Here is an 18,982-nt window from a genome sequence, read left to right as displayed (position 1 = left end):
CATGATTGAGAGTGACATTTGACAGAGCTAGGCTAGTAGGAGTAATGGAATCCAAGTTACAGTTAAGAATGTTTATTATAGGATTCAAACTCCAGCAAAAGAAAATGTGAAGAGGAAGTTGTGTAGGGCCATATCAAGTGAATAACATTCAACCAGTTTCTTTCTCCCTTGTAGCTATGAAAGCGGCTTTTAGAGTCATCTAGGTTATAACTATAACCCCAAGTCCAGCATTACAGCCCCACATCTCTGGTTTTACAGAGACTTTTTTTCCTGCCAGAGTGCTTTAAAACTTTTTTGCCTGCTTTCATCCCAAAGATAAATCCAGGATAGCTGCAATGGCAACTGACCCTTAAAATTAACTGCCAACCAAGCAAATACGCAAATGATTCTGGAGATGGAAATTTAAGTGTTTTAACTAGTAACTGTTCAATGTTCAAGCTAAACGTCCATTTCACACACACACACACGCACACATGCACACAAACAGGAAAAGTAGTAGTAGTCACATGCGATGTACGGTAGAGATACTTTTGGCAGAAAATCGGGAGACCTTCATGATATTCTGACCAAGGCATCTGCAGAGCTGATCATCTATAACTCAGAAAAGTGTCTGAGAATACAGACTGCTTGAAGCAAGCTTTAGGATCTTTTTTAAATTTTTACCCAGCCTTCGTGATTGCACTGAATGTGTCAGAAGCCACAGACTAATCCAGTTGTTTTCCAGCCATCTTCTCCCTACGATCCCTTATTTACAGTTGAAACATTAGCACAAAACTATTCATTCAGTCGTATTTATTGAGTGCTTACTGTGAACAGAGCACCATACTAAACGCTTGGGAAAGTACATTACCGGCAACGGCAGGAATGGAGCTTCTCTGTTATAGGAAGGAAATGCCTGAATTGCTACTTACACTGGGATGTAAAATCAGAGAAACAGAGCTGTAGTGCTGGCTGGGGAGTTATGGGTATATCCATGAGCTAAATTCATTTTGTGGGTGAGTCAGGAATGTGTTTGTCAACCAGAAGCATTTTTTATTCGGTCCAAGATTTCACTCACCACCGCCAGAATTCCTTTAAAGAGAAGTACCATTTTATGGTGGAGGGGGGCGGGAGGGGAAGGGGTGAAACCAGACCTCAAATGCAGCACCCACTGTTGTCCTTGTCGCTAATGTTACTTCAAGTAGGTGGAAACATGAAACTTGGGGCAAATTTTAGGCAAACTTAGCAGGGTAACCTTGTGTTAACAAGTCTATAAAAAGGAGCACTCTGAAGGATGCTAAATAAAAGGCCCCATCGCAGTATATTACACTGGAAAGGTAAGGAGGAGAGCCATGACAGTGGAGGCGGGAAGGAGGAGATGGCAACAGGAACTGTCACATTCACCATGGCGGGGGAGGCAGCAGCAACAGAAGCACTGGGAAACTTGAGGGAGTGGAGTCCAGGGAGAGAACAGATCTCCCCGTCGCTCTTCCTCAAAACCCTGCTGGCCTCCCTGAGGCATCCCACATCTAGCTCTCTCCCCAGCCATCCGGAAGCTCTCTTCCCCGGGCCATACAGGTTGATTGCAGACCCAGGAGTTTCTAATAACCACTCAGTAGTCAGTCTGCCATAATGTGGTATTTTTAAGAAGAAAAGGCTTAGCACCACGTTTTAAAGGCTGTTGTAGCAAGAAAATCTGAGCCAAAGAACATTACTTTTAATAGTCTAGTTACCATAACAACTCAGAGCCAAACTCAATGTGCTTACTTTCTCTTTATAGCAGTCGCAGACTCCACCACAATACCTAGGCGGGGATTGTTGGAAGATCCCATTTTGAGGCTGGATCTTTCTCTGAAGAAACTATCGTTCCAAAGAAGGAGTTATTAAGCATAAGTCATAAAAAATGAATTGGAACATACTGGAAGCACCTGTTAGCCACTTCCTAATACTATTCCAGATTTGTTGCTGGAGGTAGATTGTTTCCCAGCTTAACTGACTGTCATTCTCGAGAGATGCTGGGACAGTTTTAAAATTCTTTTTGTTCCTTGAGCTTTTAATGGATACTTTGAAACTAAGAATTGTGATTTGGGCGGGGGGGGGGGGGGGCCTGTCGTATCTCCCTAGTCAATTTTGAGTGGGCTTGGGGTCTTTCTAAGACTCCCTGTGGTGCTGAATCCATCTTCATGTTTCTTTTGCAGAGCTGGGAATTCGGGGTACCACTGTGCAGAGAGCTCGCCTTTCAGTACGAAAGTTTCTATGACTATCAGAGTCTCAGCTGGATTCGGGTAAGTGAAACCCACCACCTTTCCCCCCAACCCCTCCCGGCCCAGCCCACGATATAGAGAATTTGACAATTACTTCTGTCGAAGGCAGCATTACAATGGGGTATCGAGACCTTCTCGCTCGATTTGGCAAAGTGACTCTTATATGGAAGTGGACATAGAGAAAATTCCGTGCTCATAGGACTAACAGTTTCAGTTATTGGTCCCCTGGGAAATAAAAAGACCAATACAACGTACACAGCAGAGAAACCCAGACTGTACAGCATCCCTCTGGAAATGAGCACTGCTCCTCGATAGACACCCAAAAGTCACCAGAGCATTGCTTTCTAAGCAGCTGTTCTGAGGTGGATAGTTCCAATAGTCTACTGAAATGGTGTCTGAAAGTCCAAGTGAGCAACTTTAACATACCATCCATCCTAGGGTCCACAGTCTGGGTAGCTTTTTTATCTTCTTTTTTTTTTAAATTATATTTATGTAGATGTTGCCTTACATATTCTTACACCCAGAAAGTTTCATAAAACAAGATCTTCCCCCTACTCAGTCTTCTTCCCACCCCCACCCCCCAGCCTGCTTTTTCTTATATCATTATTGCCAGGTTGGATGGTCATGGTAAAACATCTCAAAGCTGTTTGAGGGGGTCCTGTTCAAAAGAAAGGTGCTTTGTATTCCTGCTGCACTGTGCACTTCACACCCCCCACCGCCTTCCTTAAGAGCGTACCACCTCCAATGGTGGTTAGTCTAAGAGGGAAGAAGAATAGGTATTTTATCCCCATTTTACAAATGAGGAAACTGAAGAACAGAGAAGTGAAGGGACTTGTCAGGGTCATACAGCAGGCAGCTGGCAGAGCTGGGGTGAGTGTCCAAGTCTCTTGAGTCCTAGTCCTGTGCTCTTTCTTTGAGCCAGACTGCCTCCTTCCCCAATAGAATTTCTTTCTAAAAGAAATGTTCCTAAACCAAAACTTCACTTAGGTATTCCTATCCTAGGACAGGAAACGGGACAACCTCCCCTGATACCTCTGTGAATACCGCACTGGCTGTAAAGAATCTATCTATAACTGCTAGTGACATAGAGAAGAAGTGTGGCCTGGTGCAAAGAGCTCAGGCCTGGGAGTCAGAGGACTTGGATTCTAATCCCAGCTCCACCGCTTGTCTGCTGTGTGACCGTAGACAGGTCACTTGACTTCACTGTGCCTCAGTTACCTCATCTGTAAAATGACAGTTGAGACCACGAGCCCCATGTGGGACAAGGACTGTGTCAAACCTGATTATCTTCTATCTACCCCAGTGCTTTAGTTCAGTGCCTGACACATAGTAAATGCTTAACAAATATCATAAAAAAAACCCTCCTAAGTTTTCAACACTATACCTAGAGTAGAGAAATGTTGTTCTTTCTCCACAGCTCTTTTTTTCTTCCCATGAATCAATCAATCAGTGGTATTTATTGAGTACTTATTTTGAAAAGTATGAATGTATGAGTTAGTGTAGATAAACCTGCTCCAGAGCTAAATTTCTGCTTATTGGATTCTGGAAAATATGAAGAATCTGTGCCATAAAAATTTCAAATGTATCATATTCCATCGCCCGGAAACTAGTGCTCTCAAAACAAATCTGAAGATTGTTCACTTTTTTGTTCACAGAAAATGGAAGCCACCTACTATGATAACATTGTGGAGCAGCAGCGCCTGGAACCTGAGTTTTTCAGAATTGGTTTCTATGGAAGGAAATTCCCTTTCTTCCTCCGGGTGAGCCAGTTTAGAATAACAGTAGAACTTTTAATGCTTCTCTCTCAATTCATGGGAAGCTACATTTTGTCCTGTCCTCTCTTTTTGGTTTGGTGTCTTTTGGGTTAAATGTTCTAAATAATATTGTGCTTTGAAAGGAACAGGATTGATTAATCCAATTCAGAAATTCCAAGGGGCTTTAGATCACTTCTACTAAGCTGACTGCTGTCCTCAAACTCTCTTTCTTTAGTATTTTGTACTGTTCTATAACTGTCAGGTAAGTCTAAATGCAACTTGCCCCAAATATTTGAAATTCTTAAAGAGAGTTTTATGTGTGTGCTTCTCATCACAAAAAAATATTCTGTTGAGTTTTTTGTAAACTTTTAATAATAACAGTTGTGGTATTTGTTAAATGCTGGATATGTGTTGGCCTAGTGGATAGAGCGCGGGCCTGGGAATCAGAAGGTCATGGGTTCTAATCCCTGCTCCACCACTTGTCTGCTGTGTGGCCTTGGGCAAGTCGCTTCACTACTCTGAGCCTCAGTGACTTCATCTGTAAAATGGGAATTAAGATTGTGAGCTCCATGTGGGACATGGACTCGGTCCAGCCCAATTTGCTTGTGTTCACCCCAGCGCTTAGTACAGTGCCTGGCACATAGTTAGGTTCTGGAATGCACTAGGATAGAGGTGATGCTCATAAAACCATCACTTCAGTTTGCAGGACATGAGATGATGAGAAGGGGAGGGGGATGGGCAATAGGATAAGAGAAGTTTGGGAATTTGTACTGAAATGAGGCCTATACAGGGAGGGCATAACAAATGTCTTAAAGACAAGTGAAGCCTGGTCTTCGGCCATGTGATATAGTAGCAGACTGCTGGCAGACCCCATCAGCAAATGGACCATCCCTAGCGTGCAAAATGATTCTTTTTTTTTTTTTAAATCAGGCCCCGTCTGTATCACTGGGAAAGGAGTCAAACATTTCCTGAGTATTGTACATTCCTCCTGTTGGTCAGGGGCTCGCCCCACAAGGGATTAATCATCCCAGATTGCTCTCGTATTGGGACAAATCACGGAATTGCTGATTATTAGAGCTTTCCGGTCGGTAGAGTGCTGTTTACAGAAAGAGACTAAGAATTGGCCTAGTTCTGACAACAGCCATGTGAAAGCATTTCTTCTTCTTAATTCAGCGTAGCACTTGGGAAAAGAGGCTTTTCCAGTGTTGCTTTTTCACTATTAGTTTTGTCACAAGAGTCTTTCTTGTTTTCTTCATTTGGCACAGACAGCTGCATAGTAGAGAATCGTCCTGCTGAACTGCAGAACCAGTATAAATGCCATCTCAAAAGCAGTTGGCCTCCCTTCTGTCTCCACTCCTCCACCCCCACCCCACAAAAATGGCCCATCATATAAACTCGCCCCCAATTTCCAATCCAGTCCACCTTTAGACTATACTACCTCTTTATAATAATAAGCAATGCCTTCCCAAAAGATTTATCAGGATGCACCTTAAACCATTACTTTGGATTTGATTTGGAAACTAGTTTTGGAAAATGAGCAATAAAGGAGTCAGTTACAGCAGGAGAAGATCTCCAGAGAACCGCAGTTCCTTAAATAAAGTCGGCTTGCTGTTAGCAACATATTCATAGCCACATCTCAGCTGGTAAATGTTTGAAAGCTTGACTCAGGCTTTTCTTGTAATCAGTCTAGATTAAATGGCAGAACGTTAGTGTGGGTATTGATACTACTGACATTGACAACAAGTACACTGTACCTAATTATAATCTCCAGGGATTCTCTAATTATGTTCCACGGTAGTGTTTCTATTAGCCGAGTGGAATTAATGGAGTAACCACCTCAAGAGAACTCGGTCTCCTCTCTCTTTAATGACATAGAAATTTTAGAAACAGCCAATTAGCTGTTGCCTCTGAATAGATCAGATTATAGTGGAAGTTGGAGGTTACTGGAAAAAAAAAAGGGGGGGTCATGTTCCTTGGAATTCCCATGTTGATCAAGTGAAAACTAGTGTCCTAACCTCCATGTAGACCACCCTGACTGATAGCAGACTGAGTGTGTGGGTATTTTTGGAGGAAATAGAAGGAAGGGAAAAAGTGTGGCCTAGTGGAAAGAGCCTGCGCCTGGGAGTCAGAGGACCTGGGTTCTAATCCCAGCTCAGCCACTTGTCTGCTGTGTGACCTTGAGCACGTCATTTAATTTATCTGCGCCTCAGTTCCTCCTCATCCTGCAAAATGGAGATTCAAAACCTGTTCTCCCTCCTACTTAGACTGTAAGCCTCATGTGGGATCTGATTATTCTATATCTACCCCAGTGCTTGGCACATTAGTAAAAGCTTAAAAAATACCATTATTATTGTTATTTATTCAGTCGTATTTATTGAGCACTTACTGAGTGCAGAGCACTGTACTAAGCACTTGGGAAAGTACAACAATAAACAGACACATTCCCTGCCCACAACGAGCTTACAGTCTAGAGGACTGTAATAATAATAATAATGTTGGTATTTGTTAAGCGCTTACTACGTGCAGAGCACTGTTCTAAGCGCTAGGGTAGATATAGGGGAATGAGGTTGTCCCACGTGAGGCTCCCAGTCTTCATCCCCATTTTACAGATGAGGGAACTGAGGCACAGAGAAGTGAAGTGACTTGCCCACAGTCACACAGCTGACAAGGGGCAGAGTCGGGATTAATAATACATAATAATGGCAATATGGAATTTAATGAATTTCACCCTGAAATCGATCACAAAGCACTTTGAAATGCCCTTCATAACACCTGGGGAAAGCTCAGGGGTTCAGCCCAGAGTTAGAGGAAGAGCTAGGGGGGTCATCAGGAAGATGGTGATTCAATCATCTTTGGAAGATACTGCTGAAAAACTGAAGGTCCTTCCCCTAATGAGAAAGGCCCTGGGTGTTTGTGTTGATCACAACACAGTTCACGGGAGAAAAGCCCAGGACCATCTGCACCTGGTGAAGATAGAAAATGCTAAATAGCTGGTGCTGGTACTCATCAGAGTACTGAATGTGACAAAGAGCAGGCTGAGTATAAATACTGGCTGCCATTTTGAGACCTTGCTATCAGTGGCAGTTTGCAGGCCTGGGAGAACTTGTTGACTGTGGGCCAAGGGTGGACGGGGGAGAGAAGGGAAGTGGCAAATTAACTTAACCGAATGCCATCCGTGACAAATGCCCGCTGAATTTGAGTGTTGAGGCTCACCACTAATCAGAGAGTCCTTTGCTCCATTTTATCATTTTGTCCTTTTTTTAATTAAAATTTTACTCCCCATTTTAAGTCCTACCAATTCATCCTCTATAAACCAAACTTCACCTAGAAATGTCTAATAAAAACCAAGTCCTGGCATCATCGGGGTTTTTTTCCCCCTTCCATTCAATGAAAACTCATTCTAGCTACCACCCCATGATGATCGTAGAATGAAGAAGCCTTAGAGAGAGGCAACGACTGAAATCAGGAAATTACATTTCCAGATCTCGACTGGAATCTAGATCTGTAAACACTTGGGATGTTGAGAAGTGCTTACAGATCTCATTGGCCTCAACACACACGCCTTTCATTCTGTCAGTCGCCATGATTGATCTGTGGTAACTGCACCTGTCACCATCTGACTATTTGCATTGTAAATCTGAAGTGATGGAGAGCAAAGCAATAATATCAGTATTTCCATATGGTAAATGGAACTGATCACTCCAAGATGATTGTGGTGACTTCTACCCACTTTACATCATGTTCAAGGCCTGGGCTAATCCATCATCATCAAGAGCAGGGACAATCCATAATTTTAGGTCTGACAACTTGATTTCTTTTGACATCTTCCTGCCATCTCTGTATTCCCATAAATAGAATGATCCAGTAATCTGGAAAAAGATGGCAAGTCATCTGTTAGCACCTTCGACCATGAGTTTTCTGTCTCCGCCCTGGTACATCTTTCAGCACTTTCTCACTCGGAGATAATGCTTCAAAGCTTACCTTGCCTTAAACACTTCCCTTCCATTCCCCCTCAACCTGTGAAGTATTTTCACTGACTTGAACAAAGTTATTAAAGATAGTGGATGTATTATGCATGAAAAATAGCAAATTTCTAGCATGTTAGCACAAGGTCCCTTTTTGCTGGATAGGATCTGAAAGATACTTTGAAGTATCTTCATGTATACACACAAAAAACTCACTCAAAGTACTTTATATTGGTGCATATGTACATTGTGATTAATAATATAAATATATTTATGTTGTAAATTGTGCTTGTTAGGCACTTATTATGTGCCAGATACTGTACTTAGAGTTGGGGGACATACCAAAGAATCAGATTGGATACAGTCTTTGTCCCACCTAGGGCTCTTAGTCTGTCAGAAGGAGGAGGATTTCATCCCCATGTTACAGATGAGCTAACAGGAGCGCAGAGGAAGTGAAATGACTTGCCCAAGGCCACACAGCACACAAGTGGCAGGGCTGGGATTGGAACCCAGGTCTTCTGACTCCCAGGCCCATGATCTTTCTACTAGACCACACTCCTTTCTCTGGAAATCCCAATTCCAGGCTAAGGATTTGAAAGAGAAATCTGTCCTAGGAAGACATACTTATGAAATGCTTCCTCGATTAAAGAATTTCCAAACCTTTAGAGTAGCATGTATCATACTACACTTTACCTCAAAACCTTGTCCACACCTGGACAAAAATTGCTGTGAAGGTATTGTATTATAGTTGCAGGTAACTCCTATGTTGAAGGTTTGAAATTACACTGCTTGGCCTCAGGGCTATCCCTCCCTAACCATTTTCTCTTGGTACTGAAATTAGTTCATTGACTGGAGAAGCCTGGGTTGAGAGAGGTGTGTAAATTTTTGCATTCTCTTCAGGAAATATTAGGCCCAAACATAGAACAAGCCCAAAAGGATGAAGTAAAAATAAAGTCTTGGGTTTAAAGCCCAGTTTATTTGTTCTGCTGATGTCATTTACCAATAAATTCTCTCCCCGAAATAGCCATCACAGCACAGGGAATCACAAGGGTGAGGCCGAAGTGCTTTTACCCCAATGTGTTTATTTTAGAATAAAGAATACGTCTGCCGAGGACATGACTACGAAAGACTGGAAGCCTTCCAGCAGAGGATGCTGAGTGAGTTCCCTCAGGCGATTGCCATGATGCACCCCAACCACCCAGACGACACCATCTTGCAGTGTGATGCTCAGTGTATCCTTTAAGCCCAAAGAGCTCAGAAAGAAGAGTTTCTATTTGCCGTTAATTAAAAGTAAAGGAGAGTTATAATCATGTGGGAAATCTCAAAGGGTGGAGGGTTGGGGGAAGATGTGACACACTGCAAAATTCTCTCTCCGGGTTGATTTGGCCGGCTAGTGAATGAAATGTAGCTTGAGTGAAATGAGCAGCGTGGCTTAGTGGAAAGAGCCCGGGCTTGGGAGCCAGAGGTCATGGGTTCGAATCCCGGCTCTGCCACTCGTCAGCTGTGTGACTGTGGGCAAGTCACGTACCTTCTCTGGGCCTCAGTTCCCTCATCTGTAAAATGGGGATTAAGACTGTGAGCCTCATGTGGGACAACCTGATGACCCTGTATCTACCCCAGCGCTTAGAACAGTGCTCTGCACATAGTAAGCGCTTAACAAATACCAACATTATTATTTATGATTTTAAGCTAGCCCTCACTGTGATTTCATCCACATCATTAAATCATCATGAAGGTATGCCATCCTTCAAGAGATGTTCGCCCTGGGTTCCTAGTGGAAGGCTGTGGATGATGGGCTTTGATTGTTGTTGGAAGAGCTGGATGAAAGAAGCCTGGTTGTAATCCTTAAAGTCAGCCCATTGTTCATTTCACTCATGCTACATTTCATTCACTAGCCAGCCAAATCATCCCGGAGAGAGAATTTTGCAGTGTGACACATCTTCCCCCAATCCCCCACCCTTTGAGATTTCCCATATGATTACCAACCACATCCCCACACACAATTTCCCATTTGCCCTGACACCCTCACTCTCCCTTATAAGAGAAACTGGAGGTGTGAGCTCATCTCTTTGATAAAAATCTGCACTGTGAATGGAAATGCTAGCAGGCCGGAGGATACCACTACACAAGGATTCTGGTAATCTTGGTCCAGGGAAGAGAGGACCAGTTGAGGTCCCAAGTGATATCTCACCACCAAACTGAAACAATTTTGGTGCAGAAGCTGCTTGCCTGGCAAAAATGTTTGTGGATAGTGGGAAAGGCCCCACTCCTTCTGCCATCTTTTCTCCTCAGGGGTTCCATCTGCATTCTCCCTTCCTTCATCTCGACTCCATCATTCCCATCATTTATATTTGATTTACTGACGATCCACCAGGAGCACTGAACTGTACTTGATGCTCTACGTTAACTCACCCTGCAACAAGATGACCTTATTTTGAAGTTCTTGAGGTGGAAGGAGAAAGTTAAGGAGCTGCGAATATGTTTCTCAGCTTTTCACTATAGCCAAAGTGGTAATCCCTGCAGAGTTTGATTCGCACCTAATCTTCTGTCTTTTGCAGTGGCCATCGAGATACCTGTGGGATGCCGTGGTCACATTGTCTGCCTGTGCGTCTTTGTGTTTTTCTTTGACTTGCCCGTACCCAGATTTGCAGATCTATGCAGTTACACCCATCCCAGAGTACGTGGATGTCCTTCAGATGGACCGCGTTCCTGACCGCATCAAGAGTTTTTATCGGGTCAACAACGTTAAGAAGTTCCGCTATGACAGGCCTTTCCACAAGGGTCCCAAGGATAAGGATAATGAGTTCAAGGTAGGAAGGATCGGTAAATGTTACGCTGAGTTAGGGGGAGAGATTCCGTTAATGGTTTACCCCAACCTGTAATTTCACAAGGAGTTGTCCACTTTTGGGGTGAGGGTTTAGTAAGATTGTGTACGATTCAGTCTCGACCCCAGTGCTATGGAGGAAAGTAGGACTTTGAAAAGGAAGAAAAATAAAGTGTAATCTCAGAATAAAACATGACCTCAAGTCAAATGGGAGACTGAAATGATCATCAAAAGCCAAAACGTTGTAATTGTCACCTTTGTGGTCACGCAAGGAGTACCTATTTGCATGTCAACTGTTCTAAATTTAAATGGCAAGTGCAGTCCTTTTCGGTTCATCCTTTTCTCTGTGCCGCTGAAGGCAGAGAGAGGTATTTAAGAAACTTCCCACCTTTCCTGCTTTTTGAATGTGGGAATCTTTCCTTACTCTAGGTGATTTTTTTTTTTTAAACAGCTGGGCCGATTATAGGAAGTTGAAGCAGAGAAGGTGCGGCTTGTCTCCTGTCTATTTGTATGTCTCTGGATTCCTTCCTCCTTGCAGCTGTTGCATAAATGGCTCCTGAATACTATAAATGGATGACAGGGGTTGGGCCGTTGCTTTTAGGAAGCATAGTGTTGGCTTCTCTGTGTTAAATAACTGTTGACAAGTTGTCACATTTTAGGTATCCCGTATAACATATGGCGCATACTGAGGCTCAGATGTTTGTTCTCTCTGGGAAGCTGCCCTCCTAAGAATCCTCAAGTCTGATTTACTGCCTCCTCCTTTCCTTCCTGGTGTTCCTCTTTATAGAGCCTGTGGATTGAACGCACCACTCTAATCCTGACTCACAGTTTACCTGGAATCTCTCGGTGGTTTGAAGTCGAGAGGAGAGAATTGGTAAAATGAATGTTTCTTCGTAATTGTATAGCGATTATAGCCACTTTAAAGGGTCACAGTGTAGATTTTCCCGACCATCCTAGATTCATATTTATCTTTAGGTACTTACTGTGCCTGGGGTGGAGATTCGGTAGTAGATCAAAGCAGATGTTATTGGGGTGGAAGAAGAAATGTCGACATACTCATGGAGGAGGGAAGTTTGAACAGTCACTGTCGGTTTTGTGGCTACAGGGAGAGTCACCTGACCTTTGTCTCCCCAAGGAATCAGTTCACTCCCGACTCTTAAGATCAAAAAGGGCAATGAGGAAATGAGTTGGGGATTTGCTGGCCGGTGGTGGGGAGGGGGGTGCGGTACCATCACTCTTGAAATGAGAATTGTAGGGTTGAGGTGTGAAAATGCTCTCTGATACCTCCCCTGTGTATTAAATTGAGCACCAGATTTTATAAAAGCAGATGTGGCTCTCTAGTCACTTCATCAGACTCACATGGGCATGAAAATTAAGTGACATTTTTCACACTGCTTTTCCCTTAGTCACCAGCAACAGGAAGGGAATATTTGCAGCATAAAGCGCGGGTGTGCTTTGTGTGCCTTGCAGGTTGAGGTGAGCCCTTTGGAAAATGCCATACAAGTTGTTGAGAATAAAAATCAGGAGCTGAGGACCCTGATAAGCCAGTATCAACACAAGCAAATGCACGGCAATATTAACTTGCTCAGTATGTGCCTGAACGGAGTCATTGATGCAGCGGTCAATGGAGGCATTGCACGATACCAGGAGGTGAGCGGTCATCGTCAACATCAGTGGTATTTATTGAGCGCTTATTGTGTGCAGAGCACTGTACTAAGCGCTTGGGAGAGTACAGTATAACAGAGTTGGTAGACATGTTCCCTCCCCACAGTGCGCTTACAGGCATCATGTACTTGAATTTAGCACTGACCCCTGACCCATTTTCTCCTGAGAGCATTTCTTTTTAGTATTTCTAAAGGGAAGTGGATGGAAAAGGCCAAGGTGCGAAGCAACACGAGTACAGGCTGGGGAAAGACTGACTTAGACACAAGTAGAATGAAGAAAGATCTGGGGGCTCCAGTCAACCAAAGGGTAGTAGTAATAATCGTGGTAATTGTCAAGCACGTACTAGGTGCCAAAAACTGTACTAAGCACTGGGTTAGGTGCAGTATAAAAGGATCGGACACATTCCCTGTCCAGGATGGGGCTCACAGTCTAGTGGGGAAGACAGCAAGTATCTTATCCCCATTTTTACAGATGAGGAAACTGAAGCACAGAGAAGTTAAGTGATTTTCCCAAGATCACACAGCAGGCAAGTGTTGGAACCAGGATTAGAACCCAGTTCCTGCCAGGCCCAAGGAACTTGTGGAATCTCTGCCTCAAAAAAATCTTTTAGAAAATAATATTCATCTGCCTTGGATGATTTAGTCATTCATATACCTGGTGGCAGGGGATTGGACCAAATAACCTTAGGGTCCTTTCCATCGCTATCATTCTATGATTCTAAGAATCTGTAAGGCCCCTCGTGAATGTACTGTAAATGGCAAATTACACTGGGAAAACCATATCGAGGCAGAATCTCGTAAAGGAGCCATGAGTTGCTATGCTCTTCCACTGAGAATCTAGTTTAAGAAAGTCCTGTTCTTCATATTCCCTATATGCCCAATTCCCTTTCCTACTCCCAGTTAAATGCTTTCTGCTTCAGAGAAGCCTAGCGAGCTGCTTGTTTGACCCTTCTCTGCCACGTAACCTTGGGCAAGTCACCTAACTTCTCTGTGCCTCAGTTACCTCATCTGTAAAATGGGGATTGAGACTGTGAGCCCCACGTGGGACATGGACTGTATCCAACCTAATTATCTGGTATCTACCCCAGTGCTTAGTGCCTGGAGTTCAGTGCCTGGCACATAGTAAGGGCTAAACAAATACCATTAAAAAAGTTACATTTGTACCCTTCTTAGCAGAGGTACATATGGAGAAGAAATGACACTTCTCTGGAACACATCATGGTGGGCCCAGCAGAGCAGCTTAGCAATATAATTGCTTGTTAAAAAAACAAACGAAAAAAAAAGTGAGGTAAACTCCAAGAGAAGGGATGACTACAGGGAAACCAAGCCTGGATTTCTTGATCCTGGCTAAGTAATAATTTCTCCGGTAAATAGAGGAGCAACACTGAAAGATTAGGGGAGCCAAATCTCTTCCTCTCCTCTTGGGGAAAGAAACAGCAGCATTAACCCCAGAGCTGGCAAGAAGGAAAAAGGATGGGACTCTTCAGTGCTCACAGTGAGTCAGAGCTCTCTGCTGTGTGGTGCAGACAAATTGCTCAACTCTTTGGATGTGCTCAAAGATAGCATTGGGAACTACCCCCATAAAGATTTCTGCACAGTTCCCTGGGTCTCGTAATTCTAGACTAAAGATTGAAGTCTCCGTTGTCAACTTGTAATTTTCTGAGCCTTTGGTTTTGTAGCTTGTTCCTTCCTTCATTTGGGAGTGGTTCCAGGATAGAATCTCTGTGGAAGTTGCTACTGATGACTGTTTTTGTTCCCTTAGGCCTTTTTCGATAGAGATTATATTACCAAACACCCTGGAGATGCCGAGAAAATCACCCAGCTCAAGGAACTTATGCAGGAACAGGTACTGCTCTACCTTTAAACGTGATAGGAAAACAGATTGCAAAAAAGTCATAAATTTTGTTTCAAGGTTTGTTTAAAATAAATGCTCCTCCCCTGATGGTTAAAACCCCTTAGTTTGAGCAAGAGTAGGCCTAACAGCGATTCTGCAAAAAGCATTTTTATAGTTTCTCTAAAAGGACAATGAAGTGGGAAATTGCTGTTCCCTCTCATTACTGATTTTTGGATTTAATGGTGAGGCTGATGAACTTTTGTAATTTTTTTAATAGGTTCATGTTCTTGGAGTGGGGCTGACAGTTCATGAGAAATTTGTGCACCCAGAAATGCGTCCTCTTCATAAGAAGCTGATTGATCAGTTCCAGATGATGCGTTGTAGTCTCTACTACGTAAGCTCTCTCAGACCTTTAACCTTTATTTATTTTGAGGAACTCCAACCTGTAGCCGAAATTAGTCTAATCAGAACAAAAATCCAGCTGCCTTAGAAAATGACTGTCCATGAAGATAAGCCCAAAGCAACAAAGCGGAGAAGGAAGCAAAAGTAATACCTCTGTTAGTTGACAGATGTCAGAAAGAATTCCTTACTGTTCGATTAAATTGGTGTCTCTAATTCAGCCACCCTTCTGATTAATCGGTGGCTAATATAATAATGATGGTATTTGTTAAGCGCTATGTGCCAAGCACTGTTCTAAGAGCTGGGGTGATTCAAGGTAATCAGGATGTCCCACGTGGGGCTCACATCTTTAATCCCCATTTTACAGATGAAGGAACTGAGCCACAGAGAAGTTCAGTGACTTGCCCAAGGTCACACAACAGACAGATGGCGGAGTCGGGATTAGAACCCCCATCCTCCGACTCCCAAGCCCATGCTCTTTCCTCTAAGCCATGCGTACACCATAGGCAGTGATGATAGCCAGGAGAATCTGGCCCATTCAAGCTGCACCCTTTTTTAAAAATTTTACCAAATTTGCTGAGGTTGTGTAAGCTTCAAGTTAATTTCTTCTTTAACCAAGGCTTTGCTCGATATGTACCCAGATACCTTCGTAAGTGCAAAAACCAGCAGAATACTCATTTAATAGCATTGGCAACCTGGAGGATGTTATATCTGAGCTCTGCCGTCAGACTCTGTCTACTTGTTCTCTTCTAGGGAAAATAAATGGTGTTGAGGGGGCTGTGGAGAACTTGAGGTCGCTTCAGGAAAGAGCAACCAAGGCGATCAAAGAGATGAGCAATACAACCTCTATGGAAAAGTTAAAAGGACTAAGATTATTTAGCCCTGAGAAAATAAGACTTTAGGGTTATGTGAAAACAACCTGGAAGTATGAAAGAGGTTATTAAATAAAGGATGATGAACATGGCTCTCCATCTCCAAGGAGGCCAAGCTAAGAGAAAATAGACCTAAGTCTAACCTAAATTATTTCTACTTCATCTGGCAGATTTCCTCCCAGTGAGGATTGGTAAACCTTAGAATGGATAAACAAGGGAGATTGTGGAATTCCCATCCATGGGGTGGGGGTGGGGGGGGCCTATATAAAAAAATGGGGAGGGTTGGGGGGATTGGCAATAAATAGCCAAGTATATTTTTCTGAAGGGAGGGAGTTTGAAGTATTTGATTTTTCTATGGCCTATCAGACTTTGTAACTTTAAGATCAGATCCTAGATGAAAAAAGCTTGCATTTAAGTCCGCAAGAAGGCTTCCGGTAACCACGAATTTATATATTCTGTGTACTCTAATGGTACTAAAGATAAATCTTGAGTACATTATTAAGTGGCTTGGCTCCTGGATCTAGAGATCTCAATATTGCAATCCTAAGCACTCTCAGACCTTCCTATATCTTCCCCCACTGTCCATTTCCATCACAGCTGTTAACCGGTCATAGATCTTTCATGGTAGACTGGAGGCCGGACACTTTCCACCTCGCTTTTGAACTGCCTTTCCACAAATTGTCGGTTTGCGGGGACCCTGTGGCAGCTGTGCCGTTGTAGTAGAGCTTTGTCCTGAATAAAACTTCAAGGGAGGAGTCTTATTGTTTTCAACTGTGTAGACAAGTCCTGCTATATAGGTAGTGGGTGTGATTCTCTAAACTAAAACCGAAAGAGAATTCGCTGTTCACTGGGCTTGGTGCAAAGGCCAGAATCCCTTCCCGTGACACAGTCTTCCCTGATTGTATCGAATCACTGCCCTGGCAGAAGACCTCTCAGGCAGTTGATAAATATCAGGAAGAAAAGGTCTGATTATTCATTGCAATACAGAGAATGACAAACCTTCCTTCCGCCCAAACACTGGGGCCTAAGGGAGCAGAGATTTTGCGGGTGATGAGGATTGGGAGGAGACAGACTTCAAAGAGCGACTAGGTCAGAAAGCCACCATTTTGGGTCCTTTCAGCCCTGGTAGGTCTTGTCAGAAACCTGACATGGAGCCAGCCTGGGAGTCCAGCTCAGAAAGCCGTGGGGGGCCATCACTGCCCTCATCCCGGGGAGTGGGCATCTAAGCTTAGAATTGGGGGAGGTCAGGTCTTTCAGGATTCCATGGCGTTTTATAGGTTGGCTCATTTGAAAGCAGTTTTCATTTATGGAACCTGCTTTTAAAAGCTTGCCAAATCAAAAAGGACAGTTCAGGATTTCAGCAAGGAATGTGGTAATTAGGTAGCTTTGCTTTGGTTCTTAGTAAACACACAGCTCCTCCAATTTGTGTGGAACTGAAATTTAAAGGATATCAAACATTTCTACACTCTGACCATCACCTGGGGGAAGAGCTCAGAGTGACCGTTTCCCAGTTGGAAGAATTCTCTGCCCTCTGACTGGAGTGCGTGTGACCTCCACATGTCTGCAAGGCAAAACCTTTGTGACTCATGAACCAAAACTGTGCACAGAGGAAAACTGAGACAAACCACCACTAAAATTTTCTCGCTTGGAGATTCAATCTCTCATACACACTTAGCATATTCCCTGTGTTTTCTATTTTTTTCCAATAAAAGGAGCCAAGAGCCCACTCGCTTAAAATATACTGGAAGGAAAGTCTCTTTATCAGTCTCTGGTATAAAAACCCCGGAGCTTATTTGATGAGCTGAGATAGCAAGTATGTGTGTGTCGAATTCCATTTTGTAAGGAGGCTTTTGTTGTTCAGCATGTTTTCTTATGGCGGGGGACGTCTGAGTCCGTGGAATTGGCATTCGGAAAAATTGACTAGTATTGGGGACAAAGTTGAGACCAAGAAATAGAAAAAAAAAATTGCTTCGTTAGCAACAGGGGCCTGAAACTAATGTTTTGTCACCACCCAAAAGAGTTTAGTCTCCAGGGTTCTTGTCAAGTAGTCTCAGATCATAATAACAATTACACAAAAATAGAACCACACTCCTCATCTTCCCTCCTAAACCTACTCCTCCTCCCGACCCTCCCATCAGTCACAGAACTGCCATCCTCCCCATTCCAGAAGCTCACAAGCTTGGTGTCATCGTTGACTCCTTTCTTTCTTTCACCTTCCATATTCAGTCTGTCTCCAAATCCTGCCAGTTTTTTTCTCCACCATATTTCTCAGATCCATCCCTTCCTCTCCACCCGTACAGCTACTACCCTGATCCAAGTTCTCATCACCTTACTGATCTCCTCACCTAAAGCCTCTCCCCTTCATACAGTCACCCAGATCATCTTCCTAAAATGCCATTCAGAATGCATCATGCCGCTCCTCAAAAACCTCCAGTGGCTACCCCTTCCTCTCACGTCAAACAGAACCACCTTACTATTGGATTTAAGGCTCTTGACCAGATGTTTTCTGCATACATATCTGCTCTCTTCTCCCAGTACACCTCAGCTTGCACTCTCTACTCCTCCCAAACTTACATGGAGAAGCAGTGAGACTTAGCCTAAGAGCGTGGGCCCACAAGTCAGGGGATTTGCACCAGCATGGTAGCAATTTGCATGGAGAGGAAGGAGCAGGGAATGTGTCTACCAACTCTGTTGTACTCTCCCAAACACTGAGTACAGTGCTGTGCCCACAGCATGTAGTAAATACCATTGATGATGAAAATTGACAAGATTTGGTGACTGGCTGATTAGGTGGGTTGAAGGAAAAAGAAAAGTCAAGGATAATTCCAAGGTTGTGGACTTGGAGACAGGAAGAATTGTAATGTTTTCAACAGTGATGGGAAAGTCTGATAGAGAAGCTGGTTTGAGGGGGGAAATGAGCAGTTCAGTTTTAGACATGTTGAGTTCAATTTTAGACATGTTGAGTTTGAGGCGTCGGCGGGTCATTGTTTCCAAGAGAAGCAACGTGGCATAGTGGATAGATCACGGGCCTGGGAGTCAGAAGGCCATGTGCTCTAATGCCGGCTTTGCCACTTGTCTGCTGTGTGATCTTGGGCAAGTCACTTCACCTCTCTGTGCCTCAGTTACCTCATCTGTAAAATGGGGACTGAGACTGTGAACCCCTCATGGGACAACCCCGTTTGGTTGTATCCATCCCAGCGCGTAATGCAGTGCCTGGCACATAGTAAGCGCTTAACAAGTACCACTATTATCATTATTCTAAATGGTTCCTTCCATTGCTCCCAAAAGAGATGGCCCTGGTCCAAACCCATAAATAGGGACACGGTATTGTGGTAGGAATAGTAGTAATAATAGAGAAGCAGCATAGCTCAGTGGAAAGAGCCCAGGCTTAGGCATCAACGGTCATGGGTTCTCATCCCGACTCCGC

General features: G+C 43.6%; 1 protein-coding gene across 6 annotated transcripts in view; it reads left to right on the top strand.

The window, feature by feature from the left end:
* Nucleotides 1-18,982, top strand: part of DOCK3 (dedicator of cytokinesis 3) — a 474,713-nt gene that overhangs the window by 423,793 nt on the left and 31,938 nt on the right. For all 6 annotated transcript variants that reach the window (XM_029052765.2, XM_029052763.2, XM_029052762.2 and 3 more), the window contains 8 exons: nucleotides 2,178-2,264; nucleotides 3,899-4,003; nucleotides 9,053-9,194; nucleotides 10,606-10,772; nucleotides 11,574-11,660; nucleotides 12,257-12,436; nucleotides 14,213-14,296; nucleotides 14,562-14,678. In XM_029052765.2, the coding sequence (XP_028908598.1) occupies nucleotides 2,178-2,264; nucleotides 3,899-4,003; nucleotides 9,053-9,194; nucleotides 10,606-10,772; nucleotides 11,574-11,660; nucleotides 12,257-12,436; nucleotides 14,213-14,296; nucleotides 14,562-14,678 (969 nt within the window). The remainder of the gene's footprint in view (nucleotides 1-2,177; nucleotides 2,265-3,898; nucleotides 4,004-9,052; nucleotides 9,195-10,605; nucleotides 10,773-11,573; nucleotides 11,661-12,256; nucleotides 12,437-14,212; nucleotides 14,297-14,561; nucleotides 14,679-18,982) is intronic.

Source organism: Ornithorhynchus anatinus, chromosome X2 (genome assembly GCF_004115215.2).
Source record: "Ornithorhynchus anatinus isolate Pmale09 chromosome X2, mOrnAna1.pri.v4, whole genome shotgun sequence".
In the NCBI taxonomy this organism is placed as follows: domain Eukaryota; kingdom Metazoa; phylum Chordata; class Mammalia; order Monotremata; family Ornithorhynchidae; genus Ornithorhynchus; species Ornithorhynchus anatinus.
Note: the sequence above shows the minus strand (reverse complement) of the source record. Positions and strands in the feature narration are given on the sequence as shown.